Source organism: Haemaphysalis longicornis, unplaced genomic scaffold (assembly GCF_048455015.1).
Source record: "Haemaphysalis longicornis isolate Haplotype H1 unplaced genomic scaffold, Haemaphysalis longicornis Haplotype H1 scaffold_3, whole genome shotgun sequence".
NCBI lineage: Eukaryota > Metazoa > Arthropoda > Arachnida > Ixodida > Ixodidae > Haemaphysalis > Haemaphysalis longicornis.
Genome location: NW_027526335.1, coordinates 97955909 through 97972092, shown reverse-complemented (window position 1 = coordinate 97972092; position 16184 = coordinate 97955909). Strand labels below are relative to the sequence as shown.

At 49.4% G+C, this 16184-nt stretch overlaps 1 protein-coding gene across 2 annotated transcripts in view; it reads left to right on the top strand.

Annotated features, from left to right (window-relative positions):
• LOC144174917 (uncharacterized) overlaps nt 1–16184 on the top strand; it is a 90134-nt gene that overhangs the window by 42968 nt on the left and 30982 nt on the right. The window contains exons 1-2 of one of the 2 annotated variants that reach the window (XM_077703903.1): nt 2529–2648; nt 3162–3475. In XM_077703903.1, coding sequence (XP_077560029.1) covers nt 3171–3475 — 305 coding nt within the window. In that variant the 5' untranslated portion in view covers nt 2529–2648; nt 3162–3170. Of the gene's footprint in view, nt 1–2528; nt 2649–3161; nt 3476–16184 lie in introns of those variants that run through there. The other variant, XM_077703902.1, reaches the window with a different exon arrangement.

The following is a 16184-nucleotide window of genomic DNA, read 5'->3' as shown; positions in this document are numbered from 1 at the left end:
GGATATTCGCTGAGCCGAAACCTTAAGCCGAGAAAACATCGCGCGGCGCCCTTTACTTTTCTTTCTGCCACGCAGTCTACTTCGTGGCAGCTGGCTCCGGCTTCGCAAAGGCAACACTGCAGAAACGAAGCAGACCGCGTGGCCGACAGACACGGGTGTCGAGAAACAACTGTCTGACGTGTCGAGAAGAAGCAAGCGCGCTCGTCCAGGACGAGTACAACCCCTTCTCCTCTCCAGAGTCCGCAAGAAACCCCGCCGACACAGGGCCGGGTAAATGACAAACGTAAACTGAAACAACGCAGGCGGTTCTCGAAGACACGACGATGAAACACGCTCAGAGTCAGCGAGCCGTCCCGCGCTGGCGCCGTGGCGCGTAGAAGAGACCGTTCTCGTCCGCCGCAAAAAGTGAGACGCCGTCCCGCGTGTCTTCGTGTCCGTCAAACGAGCCGTGCTGCCACGGCACTTCTTCCTGCGACCGGCGACCTCTTTGGCCCGCTCGTGCTGGGAAGAGAGCCAGGACTGCGAGACACCCTCTAGATGAGCGTACCTGCACTGAGTCGTTGCTTCACCTCGTTGCTTCACCAGTCGGGCTTCACCTCTGGTTGGTTCTTTGGAGTGGCGGCGGGGCATAACATGCTCAACTGCCGCTCTTGTCGCGTTCTAGCGTGGCAAGAATGGCGTGCACATGTATGACCATTTCATATGCCAGTGGCAACGTCATAAACAGGAAATGAAGCCAGCGAAAGAATGGGGACTAGAAGGAGACGAGAGGACTTTGATGGGCGGAAGTCCAGCACCGTCGTTTGTTCTTGCCTCAGTTTTCTTTCCCTATCTTTAAAAGGTCCAGCAATTCGCCAAATTCGTGACAATTTGTTTTATTAACAGCCGTGGTTTTGGGTTTGGTTGACCGCGCGCCTCTTCACCTAAAGTCGTTTAATCGAGGCACCCAGAATGAAGTGTCTTCTTTTGTGCACGATACCGAGATATACTTGAACCCAGGGTTCAAGTTCAAGAAAAAAACGTAGGTTCGAATGAAAACATACGCGGAAAATCACACTTGTAACTTCCGTATTATGCTAAATAGCCATCTTTCGCCACAAAAAAAAAAAAAAAAAAAGAAGGCGAAAAAATTTGTAGAAACTCCAAAGTAGAAATCGTCAAATAAAAGGTTAAGCCGCTGTGCTGTACACCGAGCTTCAATAAAGTCGGCTTCGCTTACTATGTACGAATTCGTTGCTACTAAGACTTTAGGGGCAATACATCAAGGTATGATGTCCCGAAAGCCTCCCAGGACCTCCCCCAGGACCTCCCCCAGGTATCCTTTTACATCATACAAAATGAGCCGCTCTAAAATCGGCTTTACTGTTATGCACAAACGTATTGCTGGTGAGATATTTTTATGGGGCAATATAGGGCGTTCCATATCAAAGTATTATTGCCCTAGCGCCTTTTTAATAATATTATTTTTCAAATACGGCGAAAGTGTGACAAATGACGGACTGGTATCATCGGCCCCACATAGAAATGCTTGTTAAGGAAATTATTGTCGCTGTTGCCCAGCATGTCGCTGTTGTACAGGCAAGGTCGAATCTCCCGACAGCCGTGCCTGGTGACCATCAAGGCTTTCCGCGTGAGGTTCTACGGCCTGTCGTTCCCTGAGGTCGCACGTGTTCCGCCACACCCCCGTGCTCCGATGCCAGCAAAAACCGCGGGATCGTCCCCCCTGAGGCGAGGAGACTAACTCAGCCGTCACCAGGCTTCATTAGCGAGACCTCACTCCCCTGGGCCTTCCGTACTCTCCGACGGGGCGAGGAAAAGAGGCGAAACTGACCACAGGGGCCGCGCACTCTGCACCGCCTCCTTTGCAGCAACGGGGGACTCTGCCGGCCCCCGCTGTGGGCAGCTGCTTTTAGTCAGTGGGATATGTTCCACGCAAGGCGGTTGGAGCCAACACCCTGTAGATGTGAAAGCATTGTGACGCTATCGTCGGAGGTGATAGCGCCAACATCGCGAAGTTTACCGAAAGTAAACTTCACTGCAGTGAATACTACAGAATTTCGAATCAGCTTACAAAAAGAAGAAAGAAAGAACTTTGGGGAAAAGGTGATAGCAGGCCTTCGATTGTCAAGAAGGCGATGCTTGAGCCGCGGCTGCAGAGGGCCGAGAATGGGATCTTGGATCCTCATTCCCGGTTTGTTTTCTCTTGCGAATGCGAGTGTGTCGTCGGGTATTCCTTTTCTCGCGTCCTGTCGCCGCTCCTCTTTCCGCGCTGCTCCCGTTGAGGCGAAAAAGACGGCGAAATGCAAATACCCGTTTCCGGTCACAGCGGCGCCGGAGAGGAGCCACGTTGCTGTGGGAGAAGCGGAAGTCCTTGGAAGGGTGATACCGCCTGTATCGTATGTGCGTGCCTGCGGAAGCATCGGGTAAAGACATCGCGCGAGGACCTCGGTTTTGCGCAGCTCAGAGAGACGTCGGAAGAGGTGGAGATGGTTCATTTGTAGTTCTTCGCCAGCCATAGACGACGTGTGATTTCTCCTGCTTAGCTCCTAACGGTTCCCGTTTGTTGACCAAGCACAAAGGATTCGGGCTATCGCTCGAAGTGGGTGGCGACATAATCGTTTGCCTTGCAGTACAACCTCTTTCGAAAGGTAAACGAGCAGTGTGGTCGGTATCAGCATGGAGAAAGTATTGGGGCAATCTTGTGAGATCGCTGCTAATTCTAGAAAGGTATAGGCTGTGTCAGCGCCAAAATTGTCGGAACTATGTGAAGTGATAGGTTATTTCAGCTCTCCAAAGTTGTGCATGGCTTCGCTCGTCACGAAACGCAGTAAAACCACACAGAACACATCGGTAGTGTACTGTGCCGCTAGTCTCGGAAACGCATCAGCAGCCAAACGGTGGAAGCTCTTCAGCCTCCATGTTGTTAGTTTTTCCTGCAACTCTTCCGGATCAGCTTATGCACATGTATGTTTACGTTACGTACAGCAGCAATTTACGTTGTTTTGGAGCTAAAAAGTACGATATGCCGACAGCTTTAGTAGCAGTGCACGGCTACTATGATTTTAACCAACGGGGTGCGGCCAATTCTCTGGTTGTTTGGTGGTTACTTTCGAAGGAGCATTGACGTTTGCTTAACCGGGCTTTCCTCGCCTCCCCCGCAGGTCATCCCGATGATGGAGATCAAGGCGGAGGTACACCGGTGGAACCCCGAGGTGCACCGGAGCCCAGTTCTGGGCGGCCCCGGTGCCGGAAGCGGTCCCGTGCCCATGATGTCGCCAGCCGCCCTGAGTCATGCGGGCCCCGAGTGCGCGGGCTGCCAGAAGCCGATTCGTGAGCGCTTCTTGCTCAAGGCGCTGGACCAGCTGTGGCACGAGGACTGCCTCAAGTGCGCCTGCTGCGACTGCCGCCTCGGGGAGGTGGGCTCCACCCTGTTCACCAAGGCCAACCTCATCCTCTGCAAGAGGGACTACCTCAGGTGAGCGAGCGTGCTTTTGTTTATATTAACCCGCCGGGTGCATTACGGCAGCAAAAAAGGAGGATAAGTTCAACGAATGGGAACCGAGAAAGAAGCTTCATTGATTGCGGTACCAATTTGTGTAGGGTAGGCAGACGCTCTTGAGAGCTCGGTGACGCTGCGGACGAGATGAGAAAAAATGGCCACGTGTCTGCTCCTTTCGTTGCAAATGTCGACGAAAGACGATAGTCAACTGGCTCCCCTGCCAAGTAAATGCCTCCCTTCTCTTTCCCGCTCACCTCTCATGCTGTTCGTCTCCCGTCTCGTTCCTCCCAAGATAATACGCTAGAGGTTTGCTCAAGGCAATTCAAATTTTCCGCGTTCCACTGCTTCAAGTCGGCTGCCTCGATGCCAGCTCTGCCGTACGGCGGAGACGCGCGTGAATCGAGTACACTAATCCAACGTTTATAGAACCACGTTTCCCTGCTCCGCGAGCGTCCCGAGCGTAACGTGGAGCCTATCTAGTGGAACCTTTCGTTACTATTGCCGTTTGATTTCTTTAATGCCATCAGAAGCTATAGTAGCGCGGACAACAGCAGGCGGCGGTTTTCTGCAGTTCATGTAGTATTTCAGTTGCTATCGCAAAAAACCAAGCATCCATGAATTTTCTAATAAAGGAACACTGCAAATACCACTTATGTATTGATTTTCTGCCTTATATTTGCGTAATGTATTGTTCTTGTTCAACAATGTTGACAAGTATGAACATTGACATCGGACTTAGACGTTTTGATTTGGCTGTGGGTATATAAGACTACTACGAAGCTTCGATTTCACTTTTACCGGGTGGCTGAATCGAGTCCCAGTAAGACAGAATGACAGACATATAGACAGACCAAAATTTCTGCATTTAATTTCTGCGTCTTTAAAATCAATTGAAGAATGAGCTCGCATGGTACTGAATAGCAGCGGTTAAGGCGTACGGATTGGATCTCTTTGCCTTGGTTTCCCTTGCGCCACTGAACACTAACCATCATCATCAAAGCGAACGGAAATATTATTCGCCCTGGTGTGGATATTATCAGAGTTACAATTACGCTGGTGGCGACGGTGATTATGAGATTTTTCAGGAGTCCACTGTATAACTTTCATGCGCCCAACAGCCACTAGAAACCTTCTTTTCTGGATTTGATGAGCAAATCGAAGACTTCTGCTAGTAATGGCTTGTAGTTCTTTGTAACCTGCTCAAACGAAAGTCTGTATTCACGGTGGGCCGCCAACACAGCTAGGTCGGAATCCGTGAGAGCCTAAATAAAGTGCGTGAGGGTTTCGATACTGCTCTATTGAAGTTCTTGCCGGTCATGGCGGGGAAAACACTTCCTCGCGGGATCAATTTTAGTGCGTCTCTTTACACGTTGCTTCCACATATCTAGCATCCTGTGGGAGACATAAATCGCGTAGTTATGATGATGATGTCGGTGACAACGATGATGATGATGATGACAACGATGACTATGATGATTATGAAGCTTCTACCGAAGGATTTAGGCTGATGCTTTCCCTTACTGGAAGGGGGACGTGGATCGTCGAAGAAAAGCACTTGGAGACAGGGCGCTGTTCTCGTTTTGCATCTCGTCTTTTTCGCAAATCTTTTCTTTAGTAACTATGTCGATTGATTTGATTGACTATGATGTTTAACGCGCCGACGCTGCACAGGCGATGAGGCACGCCGTAGTGGAGGGCTCTGGATTAATTGTGGCCACCTGGAGAACTTTAACGTGCAAGAAATCCCAAACACAAAGCCAAAAAGCGGCCGCCACTGCCGGGAACCGAAACTATAGCACCGGAAGGGTTACCTGTTAAAGGAATGCATGTTACCCGCATCTAACAGCAAATCGGCCTCTGCGACTTACTGTCGAGAGCGAGAAACGGACGCGATTGAAGGCATAACCCGAGACGAGACCGAAGCATATCAGTGATCCACCATTCCAACGCATTACTCGTTCAAATCAGAGACAGTTACAGAAGAAACTGTTCGTTTGCCCAGAACTGAAGCCGAACTGTGCTGTTTTCAGTGTTTCTCAGAGCAAGAACAAAAGTAGGTGTATACATAGCTTTCAACGACTACAGCAGGAAAAAAAAAACACGTCCCGTAGGATATGGGGGCGACGAAATGCTGTGCACGGCTTCACAGCAAGCAAATTCCCCGCAACCTACGCGGCTACGGGGGCAGAAATTCCGCTTACAGAAGCACATGCGACCGATACTGAATCACGGCTCAGCGAGCAAGAAAAAAAAAACGCAATAGAGCGCACAAGGCGCCTCGTCGCAGGCGGGCCCGTAAACGCGGCATGTTCACACCACGCGCATACCACGCAACTCACTCGAAAGGAAGAAAACTTTCCGGATAGTTTGGCTCGCACGCTTGGCCACGTTTCTGTTCCCCATTTTTGTTTTTGCGCAAAACCGGCAGGCGTGCGTCAAGCAACAGCGCCCTAGCTACCACGAACAGTCGCGAACAGCAGAAAGCAGAACGCACGCAGTCCCTTGCCCGGGTGCGCTCAGCCACGCGGAGTCACCGCCGTTACGTCGCTGCTTGCTGCGCTAAGCGAAAAAAACTCGCTCTACTGTAAGCCCACGGTCTTGGCCAACCGTCGCCACGCCAGAAGAAAAGGAGCAGTCCAGGCTACACTTAACAAAGCGGGAACGACGCCGCGAACCAGCTCTCCGGGCGTCTCTTTCAGAGAGAGTCGGGAAAGGGCGATTCCATTCTCCGACGTGTGCGCGGCGGCGTGTACTACAACCGGCCATGCTCGACGTCGGAGCTATGCAAAGCAAATACCCTTTGGCGGCTGGGCTTGCGAGCCAAGAAGTGGCTGAGTACGCACGCAAGAAGCGTCGCCGCCCACCTTAGTGAAGGCTGTCCCGCGAGTACAGGCGGAATCTCCTATTTTCTCTCTCCTGGGTGGGTAGCGAAGAACAATCGAAAGAAATGACGAAACAAAGGAAAAATGTGAGGGAACGGAGGAGACGAAATGTGAAACGGGGTTGGGCGCGAAACGACCACTTTGCGCTCTACTCACATAAACACGCGGGCTGTTGGAGGAATGTGGCGGTGGTGTGAGGACGACGGTTCGCGCCGAGCGAACACGCGTTCAAGCGCGAAGGAGGGAAGCCGCGGTCCGAAGCACGGCGGCGTTTGCGAGTGCGCGCGCGCGACATCGGTTCGGCCCACAGTCAGTCGTGCGTGGCACGCGCGCTCTGCTCACGCACGCGTTTTCGCTCCACACACCACTCGCGGTGGTGGCTGGCTGGCTCGCGCTTCCTCCCACCCTATACCCTGTTTTCCTCATTTCAACGTCTTCCTTCATCTGATTCTTTTTTCTCTCGCGACTTTAAAACGGGTTCGCTGCATCTCACCTCAGCTTTAGTCTTCGCAAACCATTCTTATAAACTTTTTTCTTCTCGCCACGACCTTTATCGACTTGCAGGAGAAACACAGTTACCGGAACCGACTCAGAAAATTTTTGTCCGCAGCCGTGATCCTTGCACCTGAACGCAACGGCTTGAACGGGCGAGCAACTGAACGATGCGGAGAACGGACCGAACGCGCGGGGGGAACTGACGGGGCCTATAACGCTGGTTGGCCTGCCGGCGGCGTCGCGCATTTGGTATGCGCCGCAGGCAAGCAAAAAGGCCCATTTATGACGACTCGCGCGTGAAAGGATTAGGCCGCCCACGGTTTCGTTCTCTCGGGTCTTCGCGCACTTTTTTGCTGTTTTCCCCCACGTACGCGCTGGGGGTGATGTTGGGAAGGGGGCTAACGTCCCTCAGTTTGCATAGGCATTCCTGCCTTCATTTTTGGGGTGTTTTATACTTGCCCGATAGGCATCCCCTTTGCCATTGGAGCGGCGCTGGCCGTCGCGGCGTTGCGAGATTTAGAAGAGGAATAAATGCAGCGCAGCACAAGGTTAACGGCCATTTCGCCCGTTCGGGGTTGGGTAAATGTTTTTGCTTGCCACGCGCGCGCGAGCGCCGGGGAAACGCTAACGGCGGGGGCGGCGCGCCGTCCACGCAGAAATCGCCATAACGGCCCCGGCGAATAAGTCATATGTGTCGCGCCCTTCCCCTCCTCAAGTCTTTCAGGCAACGCCGCCTACGCGTGGCGAGACTCCAAACGCTTACTCGTTTTTGCCTCACTCAGCCGTTCGAAAGGCTTAACTACCAGTTGGTCTCCCATTGTTTTATCTTGGTGATCCGTAACGCCCAATTTAGTCAGCCACAACCCTTACGCCTACGCACTCACCAGGTGCCGGCTTGTTAGCTAAGTGGCGTTGCTTTCGACAATGCACCGGGGGCGTGCGGGTGTGGTGACACGGCGTCGACGTGTTGTTGCATAGCCACGCCGGGAAAAAATGCGCCTCGCTCAGCTACAGCTCGAGCGCTGCGGCACTTTATGCACGCACGCACCGATGAGCCCCGCGAACACGTCCGGCTGTGGCGCGGCTCTGAACGGCCGAGACATTTGCGTGCGTGCGGCCGCACGCACGCACGCCAGGCGCCCGATTCCCGGTGCTCCATCAAGCGACATGGGCGGCGAGCGCTTCACGCACAATAAACGCGGCCCGCATCCCCCTCTCCTCTCCTCTTCCACATCACACGGCTCTCGAGGCTAGCTGTGGCGTGGCGGCGCACCGCGCATCCGGCTGTCTCGTTTGCTGCGGCGTCTTCCTTCGCCGGTGACGGCTTGGATGGTAGTCGGAAGTGGTGTGCGGTTAAGTTGTCGTGCATGTAACGTGTGACACGGCATAAGTGAACAACCGCAGATGCGTTGGCAGCCGCGCTGAAGCGTCGTCGACACTGCGTGCGGGAAAAGAGAACGCCGTGAGAGTGTAATACAGTGCCGCTACAGTACCTATAGCACATCCATGTATGCGATTTTGGAAAAATGCCTAAATGCTCTGAACAGCAGAACTAGAGCGAACTGGTTATAGAAAACACAAGCAGTCTTTGTGATGCTCTTGGCACCGATTCTGGTGTCATGCCAATCCTGGAAAAAACTCTGGCAAACTCACAATTTCAGCTGTCGTTTTTAGGTAGTTTAACGACTGCGGTTAATGGCGAGCTTTCGAAAGCGCTTATTCGTGGGCAATTTGGTCCGAATGCCGTGGGTGCCGGTGAAAGGCAGGGCGTGCAGACCATGAACGTGGAAAGCTTTGTCAGAGAGGTAACACGGCATGCTTTTATATCTAACTGCTCTCGTTCCACTCATTTTCGTTAAATCGTGGAATAATGAACAATTCAGCTGCGGTCTGAAAGCGAGTTTGTTAACTGAGAGAAAATAACGATGTTTTGATCAACTCCCTTCATAGTAAATATCTGTATACGAAATGTTTTGCTCGTTCCCTACTGGTTTTGTAGAACTATACTTCACTGCAATCGAAGTGCGCTGTAAAAAGAGACAAAAGGCGGGGAACACTACGGGTCGTGTATAATTACCCGTAAAGCTGGTAATAACGAGTGTTCCGCTGACCCCCAGAAACGATATATAAAGGACTGCATAAATATATCCAGTCTCGTCGTTTGTTGGCCTCACGGAGCATTGTGATCCTTTGAAAAACCCACAACGCAGCAAACATTCAAGTTACACAGTGAGCCCTCGTTATCCAGTTATCCTCGAAGATCCAGTAAAAAATTCCGTTTTATGCGGAGCCTACTGCATCTAAATTAAGGCGAAGGGCATAGAATTGAAACAAAACTCTTTCACACGTTACTTTAGCAAACTCTGACTTGCTGAAGCATTGAAAAACAGGACGTTAGCAAACCTCCGATAGTCTCAAGAAACTGCAGTACACATTCAGTACAGCAGGGATCATGTAGCTACGGAAATAATCAATTTATTCCCTTCAAGGACTCAAGAAACTCCCTGTAATCTCAGTCTGTACGTGGCCTGTCGATTAGCTGCTGCTTTGATCTTACTCTAGCGCTAAAGAACATTTCGTCACATTTTGTTTTTAAGCTCTCTAGTATCGAAAGGAATGTCACCCAAGTGGATAAAGTAATGAGCTTGCTTCTTTAATAAATATTGGCGAGAGGAAGCGATCTAGTTTATGCTTTGCACATTAACATTTTAGTCATAAAGCACGTTTATTCATGGTACACAAACAAACAAAAAAAGTCGTTGAAAGGCACGCCAGCATTGCCGAGGATTACCAATAATTGTAGGCCGCTACGTTGAGTGTATATTGCTGCATAATTTGTTTTTCTCGTGTAAATGAAATTCCATTCCGTCATTATGAACCCGCAACGTTTGTTATACGTCTTCGCTTCGAACGAAATACCACTTGAAATTTAGATGCCTGGAACTGATAGTTTCTCGGTTAAATAGAAACCACCTTGTGCTTTAAATACACGGGAACCATACGGAAACACCTATCGGTCCGTCACAGATAGTGGTCCATTGTTTCCGGATCAATTATGGCGAGAATATTCACAGACCGCCGCTGTGAGTGACGCCAAACACGTAAATTGTCCGGAGCCATACAGTGTCTCGTCTGAATATGTTGACGTCCCGGTAATATTCGTTCAGCCCCACGGGATTTAGAAAGCTGTGCTGAGACATTTAAAGGGACCCTGCAATACTTTCGATAAGGGCTTTAACTCTTCCCTTCGCGTCTGGAACCACAGCGAAAGCTATAGTTATCGCGAGTACGTAGCGGCACTGCGTGATTCGCTCGTCGCACCAGATACGCCTTCCATTTCTGCTTTGTTTTTGTGGCTTTTTTTTAAGTTGCTATCAAACAGCGTTCATTGCTGCAACTGAAGGAAAACCGGACAACAGCCGCTACATGGCCTTAGTGACGTAATTCGAGCCGTCGAAGAACGTCAAGACAGGGAAAGAGAGAAAAATCTTTTAAGCGAGTTTACAAGTTATCTGATGGGCATATAGCAGTAATTTTTGGCTGAGGTACTTTGCGACCCCCGAATCTAAGCACTGGGTGAGTTGGGTGACTACGTTCTGCAAGCAATTAAGATTTCAAAAAAAGTTGAAGAAAGTGTTGCAGGGTCCCTTAAAGTAGACCTCTGGGTGTCCTCGCAACTGTAACGAAGTATCTTTAAGAAAATCTTAATATACAGTAAACACTCTTTATAACAAAATCACTTTAGTAAAAGTGTTTCATGGTATTCACTGCAGTGCATTCAAAATAAAGCGACCACGTTTTTTACTATGTGTCGCTTACAACGAAGGCAGTATTCTGTCGTGAGGGCTGTGTTGCGACGAGGGTTTGCTGCGCTCAATCTTTATGGCTTCGTGTGAATTGGACAGTTGTGGTGTCTGTGTTTATAGGGGGAATGAAGGGGACGTCCAACACAAATTTTAAACTTAACTTTGAAAGAGGTTTAGAGAGGATCAAATTAATTGGTCGCAGTAATCCTCAGCCGGCTTTGTTTCAGGCGAAAATATGGACAAATAAAAAGAAAGACACGCCATTTTGACGCAAGAACTTTAACATATATGAGCGCCTTGTTCGGTGGCTTACAAAACTCGCCATGACATTTCGGTACTGTTGTATCGAGTGAGGCCTGACTCCAGTTTTAGAAAGTCATTTCACATCGCAGGCGACAAATTGCGTCCCTGTTTCGCTAATCGAAAAATGGGATCCGCGCTACTAGCTTCTATGTTTTAAAATTGCAACTGTAGGGAAACAGGGAAATTAAGGGCATCGGGCAGTGTTCCTCTCTTGAAACCGAAAGCCCTCCATACCTACGCGTCAACGGCCTATTCTCGCTGTTGCTATCTATGGGAAAACCTCATTTTATGCGAGGAAATGTCTAAAAACCAAGGTAAAATGATATTCCGCACCCTGAAACTCCCTGTGATCTAGGATTTAATTTATACAACAGTACGAAAAACGTGCACAATATATATATATATATATATATATATATATATATATATATATATATATATATATATATATATATATATATATATATATATATATATCAAAGATGCAGTCTTTATTAGCAGTGCTATTCGGTTACTTGAAGGTGCTTTATAGCGCCGGAGGATTGTCATTTTTGTGTGATACAGGAATAAACAAATCAAAGTCGAGAAAAAATCCGCCGTGATCGGACGCGCACATCGAACCCACGATCTCCGCATAACGCGCGCGGTGCCTATATACTACTTGTATTCGACAAAAAGTTAGGCCACCATTTTACGTAGTCACCGTTCTTCTATATAAAGCTCGAACTTGGCTGAGACGGAATTGGGATTCTTTTCGTTTCGATGAAATAAGACATTTTCAGTATTTCTGCGCCGAGACCAGGCTTTTTTTAACGTCTCAAAGTCGGTTTATGATACCTCTATTCGTCATTGCTTATAACCAAACAATTTATGAGGCTGGCTACCGGAGACAATTTTGGTGGCGCTGCCTTAATCGATCAATCGAGATTTCCGCACGGATAAGCCTTCGGTGTCGTTAAAACCGATTCGCTCAAATTGGCATAATATTAAAATATTGTTTTTATTTGTTGTGAGCCGGCTATTTGTTGGAAGCTCCACCAAATAATGCTTCGGTGCGCAGAAAGAGCGATACTGCCACGCTGAGTCGTTCACGTAAAAGTGTGATACTATATAGTTTCTTATGCTCACTCGGCGGCGAGGAAACAAACGTGAAATCTTTCAATTGGCGTTTTATCAAGCTGTGACCACAGATACGGTTTAAAACCTCGGATGCGTGCAACAAAAAAACCAAATAGCGCACTGGTTATGATTCTGTTATGACCAAATAATTTTATGACCAAATCACTTAAGAATGCCATATCTGGGGTGCGGTTTCTGGAATAAAGATGCCATTTTCGTGACAGGGCACGGCCGTGGGCCCCTTACTGTTAATGGCTGGCATTGTGAAAAAACTCCCACCTCCCCTCGCGGGAACCCCTGTGTAGATGCGACGCATAGCGGGTTCACGTTGCAGCGTTGGACAGCGGAGGAACGGCGCTGGAACGATGGAGCGGAGCGGCGCAGGCACCGCGTTTTATAGCACGCATAACGGTGAGGGGACGCGCCGGCGCCAGTGCGTCTGCCGCGGCTATGACGCAACACAATCCAACACAATCCACTTTAATCCAATCAAATCCAAGCGAATCCAATCCAATCGAATCCAATCCACTGCCCTCGCGAGAGCGTGTTCGCTATCGGAGAGGAGAGGGGGTGAGCGGCGGAGAGCGCAGCTGGCGCGGCGAGGAGAATGGGGGAGGGGTGGACGCCGACAACGCCGACAACGCCGGATGGATGCAGGGACAAGGCGAGTGAATGAGATACATTCGCATCTAAAATGAAATTGGTCACGAAGGGTAGCAGACGACGCGCTTCGAATGCTCCCGCCTACGGTGCCGCACGCTGACGCTCCTGAGTGCTTCCGAGCAACGCCCTTTCTCGCTCGCGCAGTATTTTTCACGCCATGAAATTGATTCAGAGGCTTCACACTTGGACAGAGCGGTATTGTCTAGCAACGCTGTCTTTTCGTGGCGGGGCTATCTTTCGATCTGTGAGCTTGATTGACAGCCTTCATGCACAAGAGATGCGATTCGGCGAGGTAGGGCATCGTGCGCCTTCGCGCTAAAAAGGCGGGTGAGAGCAGGGGTAGGCACGGCAGCTATTGGTGCGGGTGGTGCAGAAAACCGTCGTTTTCAGGACAAGAAAAATGGCTGCAAACGGTGGCTACAGAAATGGCTGCGGCTTAGCTCGGCTAGGCCGGCTATGCAAGTGAAAGCAGCCGTAGCACAGTTTGCCAACCGAACTCATGGCTAGCCGAGCGTTCCGTACTGTGAGCACTCACTACCGTCGTTTCGTCAGTTTCCGAAGCCGTCGTCGAAGGCGAGGGGTACACTGCCGCCTTTCAAGCTCGTAGGTGTCGTATTTCTGCATCCTTCTCCCTGCGCTTATCTCGCAGAAGTTCCCGTTCGTCACCTTTTCCGCCTGACGCTTTGCGCTCCCGTACACGCGTCTCTGCTTTAACTCACTAGCAAGCCGAGTGACGTCTGCAGGATGGTCCGACGCAGCTTGCCGCTTTCGTCACTGGGACCGAAGAGATAACACAATTTCGGCACAGATAGGCCCGGGGCAGTATTCTCGTTTTTTTGTCCGTTTCAAAAGTGTCCGTTTTGAGCAAGCCCTGATTGGTTTAAAGCGAACACCCGGATGAGACGCTATGCAAGCACGGTGGAGCTACTGCGTTGACCCGCGGCTTCTCGAAGCAGACTATTTGGAGCAAACGATTTTTCGTCGCCTTGTTGTTGGTTCTCTGGCGGAAAAATAAACACATAAAAGAAAATTTAAAATGGGTTTAGTCATTTAAAAATGTGTTTACAAGAACAGCTGCGCAAAAGTCAACCCAAAGGCCCCCTACGACTGGAATAATACATCATGATAAAACGGACGCAAAACGGACAAACACGAGTATATCGCCCCCACCCGCCGCGGTGGCTCAGTGGCTAAGGTGTTGCGTTGCTGAGCACGAGGTCGCGGGTTCGATTCCCGGCCGTGGCGGCCGCTTTTCTGATGAAGGCGAAAAGCAAAAACGCCCGTGTGTACGAGATTTCGGCGCACGTTAAAAACCCCCAGGTGGTCAAAATTAATCCGGAGCCCTCCACTACGGCGCGCCTCATCGCCTGCGTTGCGTCGGCGCGTTAAACCATCGCCTCCTGTATTTTTACAATGCCAAACGCATCAGCCCGGACCGGCCAACCAAGCCCTCTCCCTCTACTCCGGCCACTCTCCCCCAATCGCCAGCCTTCCCAGTGCTTTAATCACGTGACCGGTTCATCCTGGGGCGACGCGTGGTGGAAAACGGCAACCAAGCTATTTTGTTCTGCCACTTCTCATAAGGGGCGCTGCAGTGATCACATTTTCTTTGTATGAATGTCAGATTGCTGTTTCGAACCCCGCCATACCGGCAATACTGCTGTCGTTTGTTCGCCAACAGTGGCCGTAGACGCGGTGGATGAGCTTCAGGCCGTTGCAACGTGACGCGGCGCATTCATCGCCTCCGCTTGTTTGTTTTCTGGCCGACCTGTCTCCTTGATAGCAGCCAAGGGTAAAAATGACTGTTGATAAAGTTGATTTAACTTGGCGGCTCGGGCTGTCTACGGCTCATGTTGTCGTCGTCCTTCGTCGTCATATTCTCATGTGGTCGCGGTACTAAAACACCAGGACACTCGTTTCCCAACGCCTCGCGCTCGAAATGTTTCATGTACTGTACGTGGGAAAAACACGTCGCAGAACAACACACCGGGACACTCGCTTTTCGTTCGCGCTTCCTTGCTTCCACCTATTACACGCCGTAGTCGCTTTAGTCTAAAAATTTGCAGTTCTACGTTTCCAATTTCCCTTTTCCACCGTCTTCATAATTGGGATGTCTGGCGCTGTGTGCTAAGAGAGACTTACAATCTTTGAATACATGTATACAGTGCATGCTTCGCCCCTCCCCAGGTTTCGTGTTAGTGGCCGAGATGGCCCGGTCATTTTTTACTCATTAGGGCCAACAAAAAAAAGTGATCATCAGGTAAGTCTACTAAGAATCTCTGACGAACTATACAGGGATTCAAAAATAATAATAATAAACAGCGACAAACATCGTGCTCGGCAGATTTTATTCGGACTAATATTGAAGTGGTGTGGAATTCAAAAATTTAGAAGGAAGTAATAGATAAGAAAAGCGCTTGACGTTTGTTGGTTCCGCAAACATACATGCCTAAATCGCCTAAAATGCAGACGGCAAATGGGCGGGTTTTGTTTTCTGGTTTGTATACATATAAATGAAACTACGGCGAAGTCTAACTGAAACTTTCACACGCTATTAATTGTTGTCGCAGAACGTGTATTGGCACAAAGAAAAAGTATTGCGCTAATTTTATAACGGTTAAAATTAGCCTATTCGTTTTCACTAAAGCTCTTACTAATGACCGGCGTTGTCCGGCATAATCTCAGATGACACGCAGACAGAAATGGTTCGCGCAATACTCCAGCAAACAATTCCGCGTTATATCATTTTTGTATTTGTACCATATATTTTTTTTTGCCTCCAATGTAAATACCCCCTCTCGCAGCGTGTTTGTCGCGCATCGCGCATCTTTACGTCCACTAAAACATTCAACCAGGTCGCGCAGTTTGAAGGAAATGCAAATTGGAACTCTCGCAATACGCTGGCACGGCTATATGTCCTCGAAGCGAGATTCGTCTCGAGCGTATGCAAAAAAAAAAAAAACTTAGTAAATATAACTTCTGTCGGCGAGCATTGATAGCGTCGATATAGCTTTGAAGTTAGTTTACTGCCGTTCGTCTTGGACGCGCCACGCGCACAAATAAATCAAACATGTAGTTATTGATGGGTTTGGCGTTTGCATGATTAAAGAAAAGTACTTTTTTTTAATAAGGCGGGGCATGGACGGCTGCAGGTTTAATGGGAACCATACTTTCGCGAATGTCGTACTTTACGAAGAATGGGTTTGAGCTAGCTAATTGGTACTGCATGATCAGCAACTTCAAGCCCGAAAATTCTCGGACGCAGGACGAGACGGGCAAGGACAGCTCATGTCCTTGTCCGGAATGTCCTACATAAGAACTTTTTCCCGCTAAAATTGTTAATCGCAATTTATGTTTTTAATAACAACGGCTGCGTGAGTGTCGTTCTTATTATTTTTACTTTATTACGAAATAAAA